Source organism: Manis javanica, chromosome 6 (assembly GCF_040802235.1).
Source record: "Manis javanica isolate MJ-LG chromosome 6, MJ_LKY, whole genome shotgun sequence".
NCBI classification, from domain to species: Eukaryota; Metazoa; Chordata; class Mammalia; order Pholidota; family Manidae; genus Manis; species Manis javanica.
The window spans coordinates 57,833,075-57,851,799 of NC_133161.1; the positions used below are offsets into that span (position 1 = coordinate 57,833,075).

Consider the following 18,725-nt stretch of genomic DNA (forward strand, 5'->3'; position numbering starts at 1 on the left):
TTGATTCAATGGTGAATGTAATTGTTTTCCTGATTTCTCTTTCTATTGATTCATTGATAGTGTATGGGAAAGCTACAGATTTCTGTGTGTTAATTTTGTATCCTGCAACTTTGCTGTATTCCGATATCAGTTCTAGTAGTTTTGGAGTGGAGTCTTTAGGGTTTTTTATGTACAGTATCATATCATCTGCAAATAGTAACACTTTAACTTCTTCTTTACCAATCTGGATTCCTTGTATTTCTTTGTTTTTTCTGATTGCCATGGCTATGACCTCCAATACTATGTTAAATATCAGTGGTGAGAGTGGGCATCCCTGTCTTGTTCCCGATCTCAGAGGAAATGCTTTCCGCTTCTAGCTGTTCATTATAATGCTGGTTGTGGGTTTATCATATATGGCCTTTATTATGTTGAGGTACTTGCCCTCTATTCCCATTTTGCTGAGAGTTTTTATCATGAATGGATGTTGTATTTTGTCAAATGCTTTTTCAGCATCTATGGAGATGATCATGTGGTTTTTGTCTTTCTTTTTGTTGATGTGGTGGATGATGTTGATGGATTTCGAATGTTGTACCATCCTTGCATCCCTGGGATGAATCCCACTTTGTCATGGTGTATGATCCTTTTGATATACTGTTGAATTCTGTTTCTTAATATTTTATTGAGTATTTTTGCATCTACATTCATCAGGGATATTGGCCTGTAATTTTCTTTTTTGGTGGGGTCTTTGCCTGGTTTTGGTATTAGGGTGATGTTGGCTTCATAGAATGTGTTTGGGAGTATTCCCTCTTCTTCTATGTTTTGGAACACTTTAAGGAGAATGGGTATTATATCTTCTCTGTGTGTCTGATAATATTCCGAGGTAAATCCGTCCGGCCCCGGGGTTTTGTTGTTGGGTAATTTTTTGATTACCGTTTCAATTTCTTTGCTCGTAATTGGTTTGTTTAACTTTTGTGTTTCTTCCTTGTTCAGTCATGGGAGGTTGTATTTTTCGAGGAACTTATCCATTTCTTCTAGGTTTTCCAGCTTGTTGGCATATAGGTTTTCATAGTAGTCTTTAATAATTCTTTGTATTTCTGTGGAGTCTGTCATGATTTTTCGATTCTCATTTCTGATTATTTTGATTTGTGTTGATTCTCTTTTTCTCTTAATAAGTTTGGCTAGAGGCTTAACTATTTCGTTTATTTTCTCATAGAACCACCTCTTGGTTTTGTTGATTTTTGCTATTGTTTTATTCTTCTCAATTTTGTTTATTTCTTCTCTGATCTTTATTATGTCCCTCCTTCTGCTGACTTTAGGCCTCATTTGTTCTTCTTTTTCCAGTTTCGATAATTGTGATGTTAGACTATTCATTTGGGATTGTTCTTCCTTCTTCAAGTGTGCCTGGATCACTATATGTTTTCCTCTTAAGACTGCTTTCGCTGCGTTCCACCGAAGTTGGGGCTTAGTGTTGTTGTTGTCATTGTTTCTATATATTCCTTGATCTCTATTTTGATTTGTTCATTTATCCATTGATTATTTAGAAGCATGTTGTTAAGCCTCCATGTGTTTGTGAGCCTTTTTGTTTTCTTTGTAGAATTTATTTCTACTTTTATACCTTTGTGGTCTGAAAAGTTTGTTGGTAGAATTTCAATATTTTGGAATTTACTGAGGCTCTTTTTGTGAGCTAGTACGTGGTCTATTCTGGAGAATGTTCCATGTGCACTTGAGAAGAATGTATATCCTGTTGCTTTTGGATGTAGAGTTCTATAGATGTCTTTTAGGTCCATCTGTTCTAGTGTGTTGTTCAATGCCTGTGTGTCCTTACTTATATTCTGCCCAGTGGATCTATCCTTTGGGGTGAGTGTTGTGTTGAATTCTCCTAAGACGATTGCATTGCAGTGTATTTCCCTCTTTAGTTCTGTTAGTATTTGTTTCACATATGCTGGTGCTCCTGTGTTGGGTGCATATATATATTTAGAATGGTTATATCCTCTTGTTGGACTGAGCCCTTTATCATTATGTAGTGTCCTTCTTTATCTCTTGTTACTTTCTTTGTTTTGAAGTCTATTTTGTCTGATATTAGTACTGCAACCCCTGCTTTCTTCTCACTGTTGTTTGCCTAAAATATGTTTTTCCATCCTTTGACTTTTACTCTGTGCTTGTCTTTGGGTTTGAGGTGAGTTTCTTGTAAGCAGTATATAGATGCTTTTTTTATCCATTCTATTACTCTGTGTCTTTTGATTGGTGCATTAAGTCCATTTACATTTAAGGTGACTATTGAGAGATATGTACTTATTGCCATTGCAGGCTTTAGATTCGTGGTTACCAAAGGTTCAAGGTTAGCTTCTTTAGTATCTTACTGCCTAACTTAGCTCACTTATTGAGCTGTTATATATACTGTCTGGAGATTCTTTTCTTCTCTCCCTTCTTATTTCTCCTCCTCCATTCTTCATATGTTGTATGTTTTGTTCTGTGCTCTTTTTAGGAGTGCTCCCATCTAGAGCAGTCCCTGTAGGTTGCCCTGTAGAGGTGGTTTGTGGGAAGCAAATTCCCTCAGCTTTTGCTTGTCTGGGAATTTTTTAATCCCGCCATCATATTTAAATGATAGTCGTGCTGGATACAGTATCTTTGGTTCAAGGCCCTTCTGTTTCATTGCATTAAATATGTCATGCCATTCTTTTCTGGCCTGTAGGGATTCTTTCGAGAAGTCTGATGTTAGCCTGATGAGTTTTCCTTTATAGGTGACCTTTTTCTCTCTAGCTGCCTTTAAAACTGTTTCCTTGTCCTTGATGCCTGCCATTTTAATTACTATGTGTCTTGGTGTTGTCCTCCTTGGATCCTTTCTGTTGGGTGTTTTGTGTAATTCCATGGTCTGTTCGATTATTTCCTCCCCCAGTTTGGGGAAGTTTTCAGTAATTATTTCTTCAAAGAGACTTTCTATCCCTTTTCCTCTTTCTTCTTCTTCTGGTACCCCTATAATAAGAATATTATTCCTTTTGTATTGGTCACATATTTCTCTTAGTGTTGTTTCATTCCTGGAGATCCTTTTATCTCTCTCTATGTCAGCTTCTATACGTTCCTGTTCTCTGGCTTCTATTCCTTCAATGGCCTCTTGCATCTTATCCATTCTGCTTATAAATCCTTCCAGGGATTGTTTCACTTCTGTGATCTCCTTCCTGACATCTCTGATCTACCTCTGGACTTCATCCCATTGCTCTTGCATTTTTCTCTGCATCTCATCCCATTGCTCTTGCATTTTTCTCTGCATCTCTGTCAGCATGTTCATGATTTTTATTTTGAATTCTTTTTCAAGAGGACTGGTTAGGTCAGTCTCCTTCTCAGGTGTTGTCTCTGTGATCTTTGTCTGCCTGTAGTTATGCCTTTTCATGGTGATAGAGATTGTTTGCAGAGCTGGTACGAGTGACAGCTGGAAGAGCTTTCCTTATTATTGGTTTATGGCCTTCCTCTATTTGGAGAATAGCGAGCTCTAGTGGCGTATGCTTGGCAGCTCTGTCCAGACAATGCTTCTGCTACCTGCGCATTTGCTATGGAGTTTATCTCCGTTGTGTCTGTGGGCGTGGCCTGGCTGGCACCTCACCTCCAAAATGGTGGATCCCCGTTGGACGGGGAGCAGCCCGGAGGCTATCTCTGTAATGGGCCTCTGTGCTCCCTGTTGCCCAGGGGGTTAGAGTGCCCTGAGATCCCCCGATTCCCTGCCTCTGGGCTAAGTGTCCTGTCCTGCCCCTTTAAGTCTTCCAAAAATCACTCTCCAAACCAAAACAACAACAGCAACAACGAAAGAGGAAAAAAAAAAAAAAAGTCAAAAAAACACGTGATTTTCTTTGTCCTCAGGCGCCGGTCTCAGGCACCTGCTCACCAGTCTTGCTGCCTTGTTTCCCTAGTATTGGGTTCCCTGTCCCTTTAAAGTTTCCAAAAAGTACTTCCCAAAAAAAAAAAAAAAAAAAGATAGAAACGCGCAATATTGTTTGTCCTCAGGCGCCCGTGTCAGGCACCCGCTCTCCAGTCTTGCTGCCCTGTTTCCCTTATTTTGGGGTCCCTGTCCCCTTAAGGCTTTCAAAAAGCACTTGCCAAAAAAAAAAAAAGGGAAAAACGTGCTATTTTCTTTGTCCTCAGGCCCCGGTATCAGGCACCTGCTCAGTGGTCTTGCTGCCCTGTTTCCCTAGTATTGGGGTCCCTGTCCCTTTAAGGCTTCCAGAAAGCACTCGCCAAAAAAAAAGGGAAGAGCACGTAATTTTCTTTGTCCTCATGCGCCAGTCTCAGGCACCCGCTCACCGGCCTTACTGCCCTGTTTCCCTGGTATTGGGGTCACTGTCCCTTTAAGGCTTCCAAAAAGCACTCGCCAAAAAAAAGAAAAAAACCACTCTGGTTTCTTTCCACCTCCCGGGAGCCTGGGGGAGGGGCGCTTGGGTCCCGCCAGCCCTGGGCTTGTATCTTACCCCATTCGCAAGGCGCTGGGTTCTCACAGGTGTGGATGTGGTCTGGATTTTATCCTGTGTCCTCTGGTCTCTATTTTAGGAAGTTGTCTTTTTTATATTTTCATAAGTCTATGTGGTTTTGCGAGGAGAGTTCCTCTGCTCTACTCACTCCGCCATCTTGGCTTGCCCCTGTTCTGATAGATACTTTTAGCAAACTTTCCACCTAAGTTAACTAACATTGCTGAATACATTTCAGCCCTTGATGAGGGGAAGTCCACTCCTTGATATTTTCCTTCTCTGAGTCTGTCATTCTGGCTTCACTGTGTCCAAAAGCATCCTCCAAGTGCACATAAAGGAACCCTGGGGTTCCTACATATAGTTACCAGAAAACCGAGAATCAAGATTTTGGTAATCATGATTGTGTGGCACCATAGCATGAGACTGAGACTTCTGTCATAGTTATTATTTTTGAATAGACTATCATTTTTCAACATATTTATTGAAAAATAAATGCACCATGCATTAACCAATAAATTCCTTTTAACTCCTTTCCTTCTCCAAAGGAAAACTGCTAAACTTTTAGTGGGTATGTACCTAAATAAATTCCTATATATTGTCACATCTGTTTATAATTATTTCTGTATGTGTACATATAGATTTTTACTTCCTGAAGGACTTTCCATAGTAATACATTTAAGTCTATCATTTGTTTTAAATATTATAAACTATTTCATAGCCTACTGGTGCTGTAGAGAAGATTAAATATTAGTGTGTGCTGTCTTGCTCCTGTATGTTTATTTTTGAACAAGAGAAATAGTCTATTCTTAGAAGTGGAATTTTAGGTTAAATAATGTGTATTCTTTTACAAATGCCTCATTCATTGCTGCAGCATCTAGCTCATTATTGTGACTGCCACTTCTGTCCCTTGCTCACTTTTCTAATGCTTTGAGGCTCTGCCACTAGCCACACATCCCATTTCCTGTATAGCCTGACACCTGGAGGATGTGTTTTTGCTTGATTTTCAACCCCTGGTGGAACATAAAATTTATGTATTTCATATGTTTCTCATATTGCAATTACCGTTACTCTCCTAATCATCAACTGGCCTTGAGGCGAAACTAAATAGATGATAATGTAGAGTATAAATTTTACATATCCACATTAAAAGAGGCCACAAGGAGCCACATACAAAATCATTGAGCTTTCTGTTCCTACTGCCACCATCCTTGTTATGCCATAATTAGGCAAATTATAAGAGAGAAGGTGTGGGGTAGTAAAATGAACCTTGGAAATATTAAAATTGTCTTAAGTCCCTAAATAAGCCTTAAATTGTCTATATTACCTACACATATGTATTTTTCTTTTGACAGTCTATCCAATTATGTTATCATAAGTATAAAAATTAATATGCACAAAAGTGTCCCAAACATTGGAAACTACTTAAAAGATTACATAGGAATGGTTAAGTAAATTGATATGTAACCTCAGTGGTAGATCATGGATTTATGAAACATTGCTATTTTAAGAAGCACTGCTGTTATAAGAAGCATGGGAAATATTTGTTACGTAAAGTAATCAACAATAAAAATTGTATGAAGGGATAGGATTCTGGCTATACAAATTCATCTGGAATAAAGGAATGGATAAGTGAGAAAAAACTCAGCTGAGTCAAGCATTAGAAAAAAATACAAAGCAAGTAAATAAAATGACTAAAAGTGATAGCATGATTGTGAGGCAGACTGTGGGACTTTGTCTTTACTTAGTATTCTTTCTTTCAAACTCTATTTTACTTAAAAAAATGACTCCCATGTATATATATATATATTTTTAATTTTTATTGTGGTATTATTGATATACACTCTTATGAAGGTTTCACATGAAAAAACAATGTGGTTACTACATTTACCCATATTATAAAGTCCCCACCCATACCCCAATACAGTCACTGTAGTAAGATGCCACAGATTCTCTGTTTGCCTTCTCTGTGCTACTCTGTGCTCCTGACTCCCCACACCGCGTGTACTAAACATAATATCCCTCAATCCCCTTCTCCCTCCCCCCCCACCACACCCCTCCCCTTGGTAACCTCACTTCTTGGAGTCTGTGAGTCTGCTGCTATTTTGTTCCTTCAGTTTTGCTTCATTGTTATACTCCGCAAATGAGGGAAATCATTTGGCACTTGTCTTTCTCCGCCTGGCTTATTTCACTGAGCATAATATCCTCCAGTTCCATCCATGTTGTTGCAAATGGTAGGATTTGTTTCTTTCTTATGACTGAATAGTATTCTATTATGTATATGTACCACATCTTCTTTATCCGTTTATCTACTAATGGACACTTAGGTTGCATCCATGTCTTGGCTATTGTAAATAGTGCTGCAATAAACATAGGGGTGCATATGTTTTTTTGAGTCTGAGAAGTTGTATTCTTTGGGTAAATTCCAAGGAGTGGGATTCCTGGGTCAAATGGTATTTCTAATTTTAGTTTTTTGAGGAACCTCCATATTGTTTTCCACAATGCTTGAACTAGCTTACATTCCCACCAGCAGTGTAGGAGAGTTCCCCTTTCTCTGCATCCTCGGCAGCATTTGTTGTTCTTAGTCTTTTTGATGCTGGCCAACCTTACTGGTGTGAGGTGATATCTCATTGTGGTTTTAATTTGCATTTCCTTCCCATGTATATTTTAACTGTATCTTTCAAGAGTGTCTTTGCTATTGAGATGCAGTAAAAAAAATTATTTCCTAGACATTATATTTTGATTTTCAAGTAAGAATATCGTTGTATTCATATTAGATTTTTAGTTCATATGAGGCTGTTTACATTTTTACCAAATTTGATACTTGTCAGGCAGGGGGGACAGCAAGACAATGTAAAGTAAAAAAGTTGCTCTCCAAATTAAATATGCAATGAATATGGGGTGAACTACAAAAGTAAAGATTTTATGAATGACCTGCTATATTGGAATTTTGTATATTATTTTGGCAAGCCATTTATAACAATTTACTGGAAAATGGATAATGTTTGTTAATAGATTAAAAATCACTGTAACTATAGGAAAAAACGAGGTTGTTTTTTTCTTTTTCTTGCTTGAGTTGCTTTAATAATCAAGTGTGATATAAATTCAATGATGTAATGAAGTGGATTTATGTATTAGTAAGTACTAATTTTTGTCGGTTGGAAAGTATGTAATATTACAGCTTTTATAACTTTTTACTGACTAGCTTGGAAACGTCAGGTATTTTTTCTTTCTCCAGTTTGACTTACTATACCTTTATAAAAACTGCATGCTTTTAAATATCTGTGGATAATATATAAAATATATCTGTGATATATACATATATAAAGAATATATTAAATATGCTATATATCATATATATTATAGTACTTCTTTGATGAAGAAGTGCACTTCAATAAGACACTTCACACAACAATATTACTAATGGAATTTTGTAATAATTTAGTAATCATAGGGATCTACCTGGTATTGCACCAGAAAACCTAATCTTGGTGGGTGAGATTTGTTGGGTGAAAGGGATTGATTTAAATTGAAGGAATTCATGAGAATAAATTGTGTTTAGGAAAGGAACAGAAAGGAAAGCAGAATTTATCATCTGGTATGTGTGTGCAAGGTACCAGGCAGTAGCTTTACACACATTATTTTGCTGAAAACTCTCAATAGCCTGTAAGATGAGTTAGTATTAGTATCTCTGCTTAACTGATGAGCAAACTGAGCCTCAGGGAGTTAAAGCAGCTTGTCCCAGATCAAACAGGAACTGCAAGAGCTGTAATTTAAACTGAAGTCTCTGTGTTGTCAAGTCCTATGTGTTCTTGGAACTTGCAATGGCCTTTGTTAAAACAGGGAGACTGTCTAGCCCTAAATGATGGTAATAAGCAATCACCATAGTTGTTTATTATATTACCCTGATTCATGCTTCTTAGGGATGCTTGGAAGGTTTTGATGGAAAGTCTGTTTGGAGCATATCATGTATACTCTGCAGGTAAGCCCTGCCACTTAAGGGGTTTTGCTACAAAATTGTTCATACGTTCATTAGGTGTAAAATTCCTTGAACCATGAGCAGGGTATTCGTTGTAGTCATGGTGGTTTGCTCTCTACATCGAATCATCCTCAATTCTCAGTCTAATCTAATCATGGCAGTTCTACTTCTCATGCTGATAATTGGTTTAAGAATAGGCATGGAAACTGATCCTAGGTAATGGGACACACAGGGAATTCTGCTGGAGGCTTGTGGGAGAGTTTTCCTTGGTCACAAGACAATATGTCAGAGAATGAAGGGTCTCCCTTTCTCTGCATGATGTTGAGTACAGTATGTGACTTCTAAAATTCCAGTCATCTTGCTGCCATCTCTGTCCATAGAGCCCACATGGAAGATCTCAAAGCAGAGAGCAAGAACAGTGGGCCTTGGTGACATAGTCAAAATTCAAGATGAACCAACCCTATAGAATGTGTTCTATGTCAGACTTCTGTTATGTTAGCCAACAGGATGTCCTCCTTATATAATCTGATTTGGATAAATCACATTTATTCTTAGCAGCCAAATACATTTTTTTTTTGGTTTAGTATTTGGTCTGATACTACATATTAAAATGGGGTACTGCTAGTAATTGTTCTAAAATATACTTGAGTGAGTGAAGATATAGAGAATAGAGCAGTGAGGCCTTATTCATACAGGCTGGTGTATAGGTGACTCTTGTTCCTTGGTTTCAAAAAATTGGAGAACTGTTGCTTGTGGCTTTGACAATTGACCATGTGCAAAATTGGGGGAAGTGTTGAGAGGAATTAACAAAACTGGATCACATTGAGTATGTTTGCAATCACAGTAAAGAAGCAAACTTAGCCTACTTGAAAACTGAGAAAAAAAACATATGACTTTACTTTTAGAAAGGTCCTTTCTGCATGTGGCTTTAAATCTAAATAGAAGGGTTTGAAAAATTGAAACTTCAGGGCTAGAGCAATTGAATTATGTGCCTCAAGCTAAAGTTGTGCTGGCCATGGCTGTGAGATTGGAGACAGCAGGATTAAGTTTGGGAGAAAGATAAAATTTAATCTCTCTTTTTACAAGACCTTCCTTTAAGCGTCTTTCCCACCAAAGGGACAGAGACAGAATTATATGTGACAAATTTAATTTGAGGCTATTTTTTCAGCTGTTTCATGACAGAGCCCATTGAACTGAGGATGGTGAAACAATTATCCCTGTGCCTGTGGAAGACTGGAGTTTCCAGACGTTTGGATTGGATCTAAAGAAACTCACTGGTTGTAGTTACAGGCTCATAGATTTAATTACTGCAGATATTGGAAGCTTTCCTGGGTTTTTATGAGAAATCAGTATCCAAAGAAATGCCAAGCCTGGTAATAGGCTGTGACTGTTCAATTCATAAGACAAGTTCCCAGGCTTCCCAGTCCTCAGAGGAAATGAACTAATAACTACATGGCCCTCTGAAAAGGCATCCTCCACCGTACTGTGCTCCATGTGGCAGTGGAGGAAAGGAGATGAGGCTAAGGCTTTCAGAAAGCAGGAGAATGGGCTATCCAGGATCATATTTCCATCCCAAACATGGAGATACATACTTTCCTTGTTCAGGAAAACAAGCCTGTGAGGGTGCTATGGACCAATTTTTGTTTTATACCACTGCTTTTTGTCAGGGAGTAGATTGCCTTATAATTTAGGTGTGGTTCACCTAGCAGTGTTTACCTATTGGAGACAGTGGTTCTTACCTGGAGATCCTAGACTTGGAGCTTGATGCAGGGACCCGATGAGACTGGGTCTTTCCTTTAGGTAAAGTATAGAATATGTAGGTAGGGCTGAGCAGTTTTGAAAATAAGGCAGTAAAGCTCTGTGTGGGAATTTTGTAGCTAAGGAGTAGTTAACCTTAATGGTTACTACTAAGCAACCATGATGCTTTTCTTCTTTCCTAACAGAACCCACATTTTGTTAAATATCTATCCCTGTTACATAAGTCAGGTATCTGAGGGAAACCCAGTCCATCCTTTGGCCTAGAGATATAATGGTTGGTTTAAAAATAATCTCATGTCCCTTGCTGATGATTGCTTCAGGGCATGACTGAATTTCAGCCATTAGGATGCAATGAGAAATTTTCTGGAGGCTTCTGGGAAATTTTCCACCCTCTTAAGAGAACTCTGTAGGAAACCATGCTCTCATTCATTACTACTAAATAGGGAAATCTCAATCCCTTCTTAATCACCAACAAAAAAACTAACCTCAATGTGAAGCTGACACTGCTGACAATAAATCAAAATGATGAAATGATGGAGGGCATCCTTGAGGTATGTATGGCCCTAGTGCTCTGACTCTAAAGCACTTGGAGCCTGAGATGATAATGCCCTCAGTCTTTCAAACTTGAGCCAGCTCATAGGATTTAAGATTTTCTGTTATTTAAAGCACAAAGGTCTTTACTGATAAGGCCTTTCTTTGGACATTTTCAGAAAGTGGCTCAAATAAATCTAAAGGCAGTTGCTACTTTATTGACTCAGTGTCATTAGTACAGTCTATCAGTGTACACTTAACAAGGTTAAGCATGGGTCATTAGACCTTTGCTGGTCTTGATATTTTTTGACTTGAGGTAGAGCAATGTGTTGAAAGTAGAGAGGCATAGTGTAGGTGGAAAAAGTCCAAAAGGGTCAAAAGAAGAAAACTTAGTACAAGTCACAATTAAACTTTGGGGGAGTTCCAATTGATTAAATATTGCTGTGGGTCAGCATGGCCTTAAAGTGGAAATCAGGGAGCCTGGACTGATGCTTCACTAATAATGAACTTCACTATTAAAATAAAAAATTATTTGCGCATTAGTTTCCTCTTCTTTAAATGAGAAGATTGCAACAGGTGCTCTCTAGAGTCTCATCTATGTCTGAATTATTTTGGTCAAGTTAATATAGTTTTCCTTCAGGTAATTTGTGAATACTTCATTTATTTAACATTTTATAACAGGAGACTTTGTAATTCTGATTTATTAGGATGTTATTGAAATGATGTTTACAAATTATAGTGACAATCTATACCTTTGTAATTCTTAAATCATTTTTTGTTTGAACGAGGAATTTTACTGTGGCTGGTTTGCCAGCAGCTCCCCTCCCCCCCCAAAAAAAACTCTTAATAAGCCTTTTAGTATTCATAAACTTTATAAAGTTATAAACTTTTAAAACATTTTTAATGCTAACTAAAATGATTTTGAGTATGTAATACTGGATACAGTTTCACCAGGACAAAATACTTTTCATGTTATCCCTATTAAGATTGCCTAACACCAATTAGTTGTCCAATTTTAGAAGAATCTGAAATAAGTATTTCAGCCAGATGCCAAGAGATATTTTATGAAACAAATGTAGAGTATGGAGTACATATGTTTTTATTTATTGTTCAGTGGTAAATGTTTACCATCTTCATAGCAATGGAATATTAGGTTTGCAGATTGAGAAATAAATATTGATGATCAAAAATACATTAGTTCTGTTGCTCATTAGAAATTAATTACATTGTTTATCTGTAAGTAGATGAGTTGTATATGGAATAGTTTAAAAATCTATATGTTATTTACTGTAAATAGAATGGCTTGATTTAAGAAACAGTTTGTTAAAGGATATAGTTAGTGCTTTTCTGTTTGCTAATATTTAGTATTTATAACATTTCTAAATATTTCTTAGTATGAAAGTCTCTTAAAAGCTGTGTTTTTTTTTCCGTGGAGGAATATAATTACAGGTAGGTTGTGCACTGACAAGTATCATTTCCTTGCATTAATTTAGCAATTGCTTTTTTTTTTAATTGAGAAAAGCGTTCCCTTGTCTTCAAAGGGAACATCACTTAAAAAAATATACTCTAATAGTAAAGTTTGGATTTTAGCAATGAAAAGTGTCATTAGATTTGTATTTTTGTTTGTTTTGGTGCATTTGATACCACGTATGTGTTCTGTTTAACCTTGAAGCTGGTAATTAAATAAATAAGTCACATAAAAGGTAATCAAATTCAAGAATTTGACCTGTTTAGCATCATGCACATATCCTTCCACCTATAACTTTGGTAGTGGGGATAACTAATGAATAAGACAGATCTAATATTTTATTAGCACATCTTAATGGATATTGATTATGGATATTAGTGTATTTTAAATTCATTTGGAAAGTATGTTTTTAAATGTCTGCATTTGTGTATACAATTTTTTATCTTCTAAGAAAAAGTAAGTCTTAAATTTAAATGCAATGTTTTCTTAAAAACAATTATTCCTGCATACTTCAACCAATGATATATATATATATATGTATATATATGTATCTATACATATAGATACATATATATATATATAAAAACATAAAATATAAAAAGGAAACTTGACTAATCACATAATTATATTTTTAAACTTTTCATAGAATTAGAATTAATTAGAATTTCTATATCTTAAATGAAGATCAAAGCATTCTGGGGGAAACATTATGAGTTATCAATTTAAATGCTTTAACTTTGTATCATAATTTACAAAATTATACTTATAGTTACACTGAAACTTTCCTCATCATTTGTAGCACATCTGTTTCCTAATCTTAGAAATCAAAAAATCATTAAAAAGTTTCCGATTTTACATAAAACCACAGAAATATGGCATTATGGCAGTTTGGAGATTCAAGTTCAGTCTTCTAAGTCAAATAGTTTTTGATATTTTGTAGAAAAAATGTTTTAGAAATATTTTTTCATTTTTATGAGATATGTAAACATAATCTAGTAAGCTGAATCAACATTTTATGAGAGAGGGCTTTTCTTAAACATTTGCCAGAGAATTTTCAGCTCAGTTTTTCTTGACAAAAAGATGACTGTAACAATTAGAGAATTAGCATTGTGCAGTGAAATTTCGGTCAGTTGAAGAATAAAAATACAGAAAATAACATTAGAAAAATACATTCAAGTACATAATTTTGATATAGATGAATGACATAATGGTTACCACATAAGTATCTGGTGGGATTAGAGGAATTTGGCAGCCCTGCATGGCTCTATCAGTAAATCTGCCGTTACCATTTTCTATGAAGGAGAACATCCTCTAATATTAAAAAAGTGCAACAAATACATATTTATATAGTGTTATTTGTTGCCTTCTTATATAACTTTGAATATTTTACCTTTCTCAACAAATTTTGTTACTAATTAAGGGTTATGGAAAATGATGTTTTAGGGAATAAAAAAATATCTATATTGCTATTTCCCAGCTCTAGTTGTATATTAAAATCACATAGATTTTAAGAAATACTAATCACATAGCTTTTAAGAAATACTAATGTCTGAGTTCTGCTGCAAACCAATTAAATCATAGTTTTTTAGGGTAGGGTCAGGAATGAAGTTTGTTTCTAGAATTTTCCAGGTGATTCTAGTGTCTAGTATGGATTGAGGACACATAGTCTGTATAGTACAAGATAGCCGTCAAATTTTTACTACAGCAGTACATTTGACTAAAATTTTATATACCTCTGTGGCTTATAGATTTCTTTAAAAAATCTGAAAGTTGAAAAGAAACAAAAAACCTTCCTTTAACTTATAGATTTTATTGCTGATGTTCATAAAGCTTAGCTTTCTTCATATAAATGTATGTTAAAATGAATGTAATCTAAAAATGTAAGGGATTTATCTATTATTGCTGGTAACTCTATGGAAAATTATCTGTTGATACAAATTAACATCAATAATGGTTTGACTATAGCAAAACAAAAACGAACAAACCTCTGCAGAGAACCCAGGGTATTACTACTGTACGTACATATGCCACAGTGTATTAGTTTTCTATTGCTGCTATAACAAATTATGACAAACCTAGTGTAGTAGCTTAAAAGAACACAGATTATTAAGTTATGGTTCTGAAATTTAACTTAGATTTTAGGATTTCTAAATCCTAAATCAACATGTCAACAAGTTTGCATTCCTTTTCAAGATTCTAAAGGAGCATCCTTTTCCTCTTCTTTCCCAGCTTCTAGAGGCTGCCTGCTTTCCTTAGATTGTGGCACCTACTCTGTCTTCAAAGAGTCTTCAAAGAGCATCACTCCAATCTCTGCTTCCTCTGTCACATCTCTTCTCTAATTCTGACCTTCCTACTTGCTTCTTATAAGTACCCTTGTGACTACATTGACTCCACCCAGATAACAAAAATCCAGGATAATCTTCCCATTTGTAGATCCTTAACTTAATCACACCTTCAAAGCTCCTTTTGCCATGGAAAGTAACAAATTCACAGATCTTGGCATGTGGACAAGAATATCTTTAGGCGAAAACTGTTATTCTGCCTGCCACCAGCAACTTTGAGCTAATATTTTTCCTAGAATGCAGCACTGTTTATTGTTGTTTATCACAGAGTCGAGTGTCTGCTGAGAAAGGAACAAAAAGAAATCCATGCTAGAGTTTCAAAAGAGAGCAGGACAGTGAAAAGAATACTTTCACAAATGAAGAGTTGTTCAGGGAATAATGAAAACTTTGATCATATTGAAATATTTTAATTCATTGTTCCACATCACTGCTCTCATTGGTTTACTATGTAATTACAGTTTGATTTTCTAACATAATGTACAGATTGAAATAAGATTTTGTGTGTGCATGAGACATTTTGCAATATATCACTAAAACTGTATCTCCTCACCTCCCCATGTCTTCATATTCTTCATCAATAAATGAATACAACCAAATTTAAGGGGGCTGTGATGCCTAAGTGATGCAATCAATGTTCTTCATGTAGCTTAGCAGCATAGTAAATGAATAATAAATATTAGATAGTAGTAGGATCTCTTTTAAATTAAAGTATCATTAATATACAGTCTTATGTTAGTTGCAAATGTACATCGCAGTGGGTCAACAGTCCCCACAACTTACATTGTGACTGCAAATTCTTGTGCCCTTCCTCTCCACTTCCCCGCACCCACCCTAGCCCCTCCCCCTTGGTAATCACTAGTTACTTCTCAGTGTTTATGAGTCTACTGCTGTTTTGTTAATTCTGTTTTGCTTTGTTTTTATATCCCACAAATAAGTGAAATCATGATATTTGTCTTTCTCTGCCTAGTAGTAGTATTTTTTTAATGCTTATTTAGACATCTCCCAATATCTGATTATCATCTATCCTGATAGATTTATGTATCTACTTAGTCAACATATGTTCAGTGAATTCTGTTATGTGTCATATACTCATTAATATCCTGAGGTATATAGTGATGTAAAAATAAGTGTATATTTCACTGATAATCTGTCCTCAGCTGAATATATAATATACTATTTAGGAAGCAAATTCAAAAGCATTCTGAGAGAGGTACAGAAAAATGATCTTAGTTCCAAGGATAAAGATTTTTGACAATAGCATGTGTATATATCTATATACCACATCTTTTTCCATTCATCTATTGATAGATATTTAAGTTGCTTCTATACCTTGGCTATTTTAAATAATGCTGCAGTAAACATAGGGCTGCATATACCTTTTTGAATTAGTGATTTTGTTTTTTTTTTTAGGTGAATACCCAGGAGTGAAATAACTGAATCATATGATAGTTCCATTAAAAAATTTTTGAGGACCATCCATACTGTTTTCCGTAATAACTTCAACATTTAACATTCTCACCAACAGTGTCCAAGGGTTCCCTTTTCTCTAAATCCTTGCCTGCACTTGTTATTTCTTTTCTTTTTGGTGTTGGACATTCTGACTTGTGAGCTGACACCTCATTGTGGTTTGGATTTGCATTTCTCTGATGATTAATGATGTTAGCAACTTCTCATGTGTCTTTGGCCATCTGTATGTCTTCTTTAGAGAAATGTCTACTCAGGTTCTCTGTCCATTTTTAATTAGATTATATGTGTATTTTTTTGTTGTTTTATGAGTTATTTATATATTTTGGATATTAACCCCTTATTGTGTATATCATTTGCAAATATACTTTCCCATTCAGTAGGTAGCCTTTTCATTTTTTTGATGGTTTCCTTCACTCTACAGAAGCTTTTAGTTTGATGTAGTTCTAATTGTTTACTTTTGCTTTTGTTTTCCTTGCTAGGGAAGACATACCAGAAAAAAGTTACTAATACCAATGGTTCAGGAGTTTACTGCCTTTGTTTTCTTTTAGGAGTTTTATGGTATCAGCCTTACATTTAGGTGTTAAATCTATTTCAAATTTACTTTTGTGTATGGTGTAAGAAAGTGGTCCAGTTTCATTCTTTTGCATATCCACTTTTCCCAACACCATTTATCGAAAAGGCTGTCTTTTCCCCATTGTATATTTGTGTCACCTTTGTCATAGATTATTTGACAATATGAGTTAGTTTATTTCTGGGCTATTTTATTCCATTGATCTATTTGTTTTTGTGCCAGCACCATACTGTTTTGATGATTATAGCTTTATAGTATAGTTTGAAATCAGCATAACTTAGTTATGCTAATCAGTGAGCCTGTCTGTGTTACAGCCTAACAAATTCTATACAAACTTGGAGAAGTTGGTGATGAAGGAGGTTGGAAAAGATGGAAAAAGCTTTCTGATTCTTGAAGAGGTTATAAACAATCTCAGGATTATGCTGTTATGTTGGAAAAAGAAAGCAAATAGAAGGACACTGGAAAGTGAAAAGATGGAAAGGAGCAGGACACCAGAACAAAACAAGTAGTGGGCCCAGATTCATCTCAGTGAACAATGGGGACCCAGCAGGCCACGCTGTGAGAGTCCTGTGAGTTAGTCCAAAGAGTTAAATTTGTGCAGTAGGTAGTAAGGAGACACTGGAAGCCAACATATTTTTAGCCAATTGGTAACTAACAGAAGTTGTGAAATCTCCTTTCTTTATGGTCTGTTAAATATAGTGTAGGCTGTTGGTGGGAAGTAAACTAGTTCAACCATTGTAGAAAGCAGTATGGAGGTTCCTCAAAAAGCTCAAAATAGAAATACCATTTGACCCAGGAATTCCACTCCTAGGAATTGATCCTAAGAATGCGGCAGCCCAGTTTGAGAAAGACATATACACCCCTATGTTTATCACAGCACTATTTACAGTAGCCTAGAAATGGAAGCAACCTAAGTGTCCATCAGTAGATGAATGGATAAAGAAGAGGTGGTACATATACACAATGGAATATTATTCAGCCAAGAAAACAAATTCTACCATTTGCCAATTGGTAACTAACAGAAGAAAACAAATCCTACCATTTGCAACAAATGGATGGAGCTAGAGGGTATTATGCTCAGTGAAATAAGCCAGGCAGAAAAAGACAAGTATCAAATGATTTCACTTATCTGCGGAGTATAAGAACAAAGCAAAAACTGAAGGAACAAAACAGCAGCAGACTCACAGAACCCAAGAATGGACTAACAGTTACCAAAGGGAAAGGGACTGGGGAGGATGGGTAGGAAGGGAGGGATAAAGGGGAAAAAGGGTCATTACAATTAGCACACATAATATAGCAGGGGGTGACATGGGAAAGGCAGTATATACAGAGAAGACAAGTAATGATTCTATAGCATCTTACTGCGCTGATGGAAAGTGACTGTAATGGGGTATTTGGGGGGGGCTTGATAATAGGGGGAGTCTAGTAACAATAATGTTCAAGTAATTGTACATTAATGATATCAAAATAAAAAATAAAAATAAATAAATTACAAAAAGATAGTGTAGGCTGTAACCCAGTGTCTCTAATTTATGTATCTGTCTACCTCACTGTTATTAAAAAGAACCATTTAAATAGAGAAGTATTTATTAGTCATATGTCCTTTCGTCTAAGACCCTACAAATTAAAACAGGCAAAACTGGTATAAATAACAAAGCCTGCTGAACAGAAGCACAGGTTTAATTTTGTGTACAATCAAGGATATAATTTTAAGAGCTACTGAATAAAGGGGAAACTGTAAAATGTTCATATTTAGACAATATAATCGGGAACTCTGCATTTCCTTTCAATTAAGGAAATTTTAATATGGGGTTTTGGGGCTTAAGTAGAGGAAGAGTGAGGGGAAAGTAGCTAGATGGTCTTGTTTAACCTGAACATTTCATGTCACAAAAATAGCCTGAATTTGATTTCTCAGTCTATGGGAGGGAGGCTCTGCAAGTACACCTGGTATTACCTCTGTTGGAATGTATCTACCAGATTTCCCAGCATACGCTCTACATTTTTATAATGTTTGGGCACTGATGATTTTTATAGCCGTCTGAATGGAACTGGTCAAGAGGAAGAGAGAGTGGTAAAAGAAAGCAATTATGGCATTTTCAAAATGTCATTCTAAGTATTTTCTAAGGAAAAGGCTATTTCTGATTTGGCATTTACATGTGAGTTCCATCTGACAAAATGA

The 18,725-nt window shown here is 35.9% G+C and overlaps 1 protein-coding gene across 5 annotated transcripts in view; it reads left to right on the forward strand.

The window, feature by feature from the left end:
* CRPPA (CDP-L-ribitol pyrophosphorylase A) overlaps nt 1-18,725 on the forward strand; it is a 326,915-nt gene that overhangs the window by 260,163 nt on the left and 48,027 nt on the right. Inside the window, exon 10 of one of the 5 annotated variants that reach the window (XM_037003634.2) lies at nt 14,396-15,099. The exons of the other annotated variants lie outside the window; for them this stretch is intronic. Coding sequence (XP_036859529.1) covers nt 14,396-14,422 — 27 coding nt within the window. The 3' untranslated portion in view covers nt 14,423-15,099. Of the gene's footprint in view, nt 1-14,395; nt 15,100-18,725 lie in introns of those variants that run through there. 5 annotated transcript variants of the gene reach the window in all.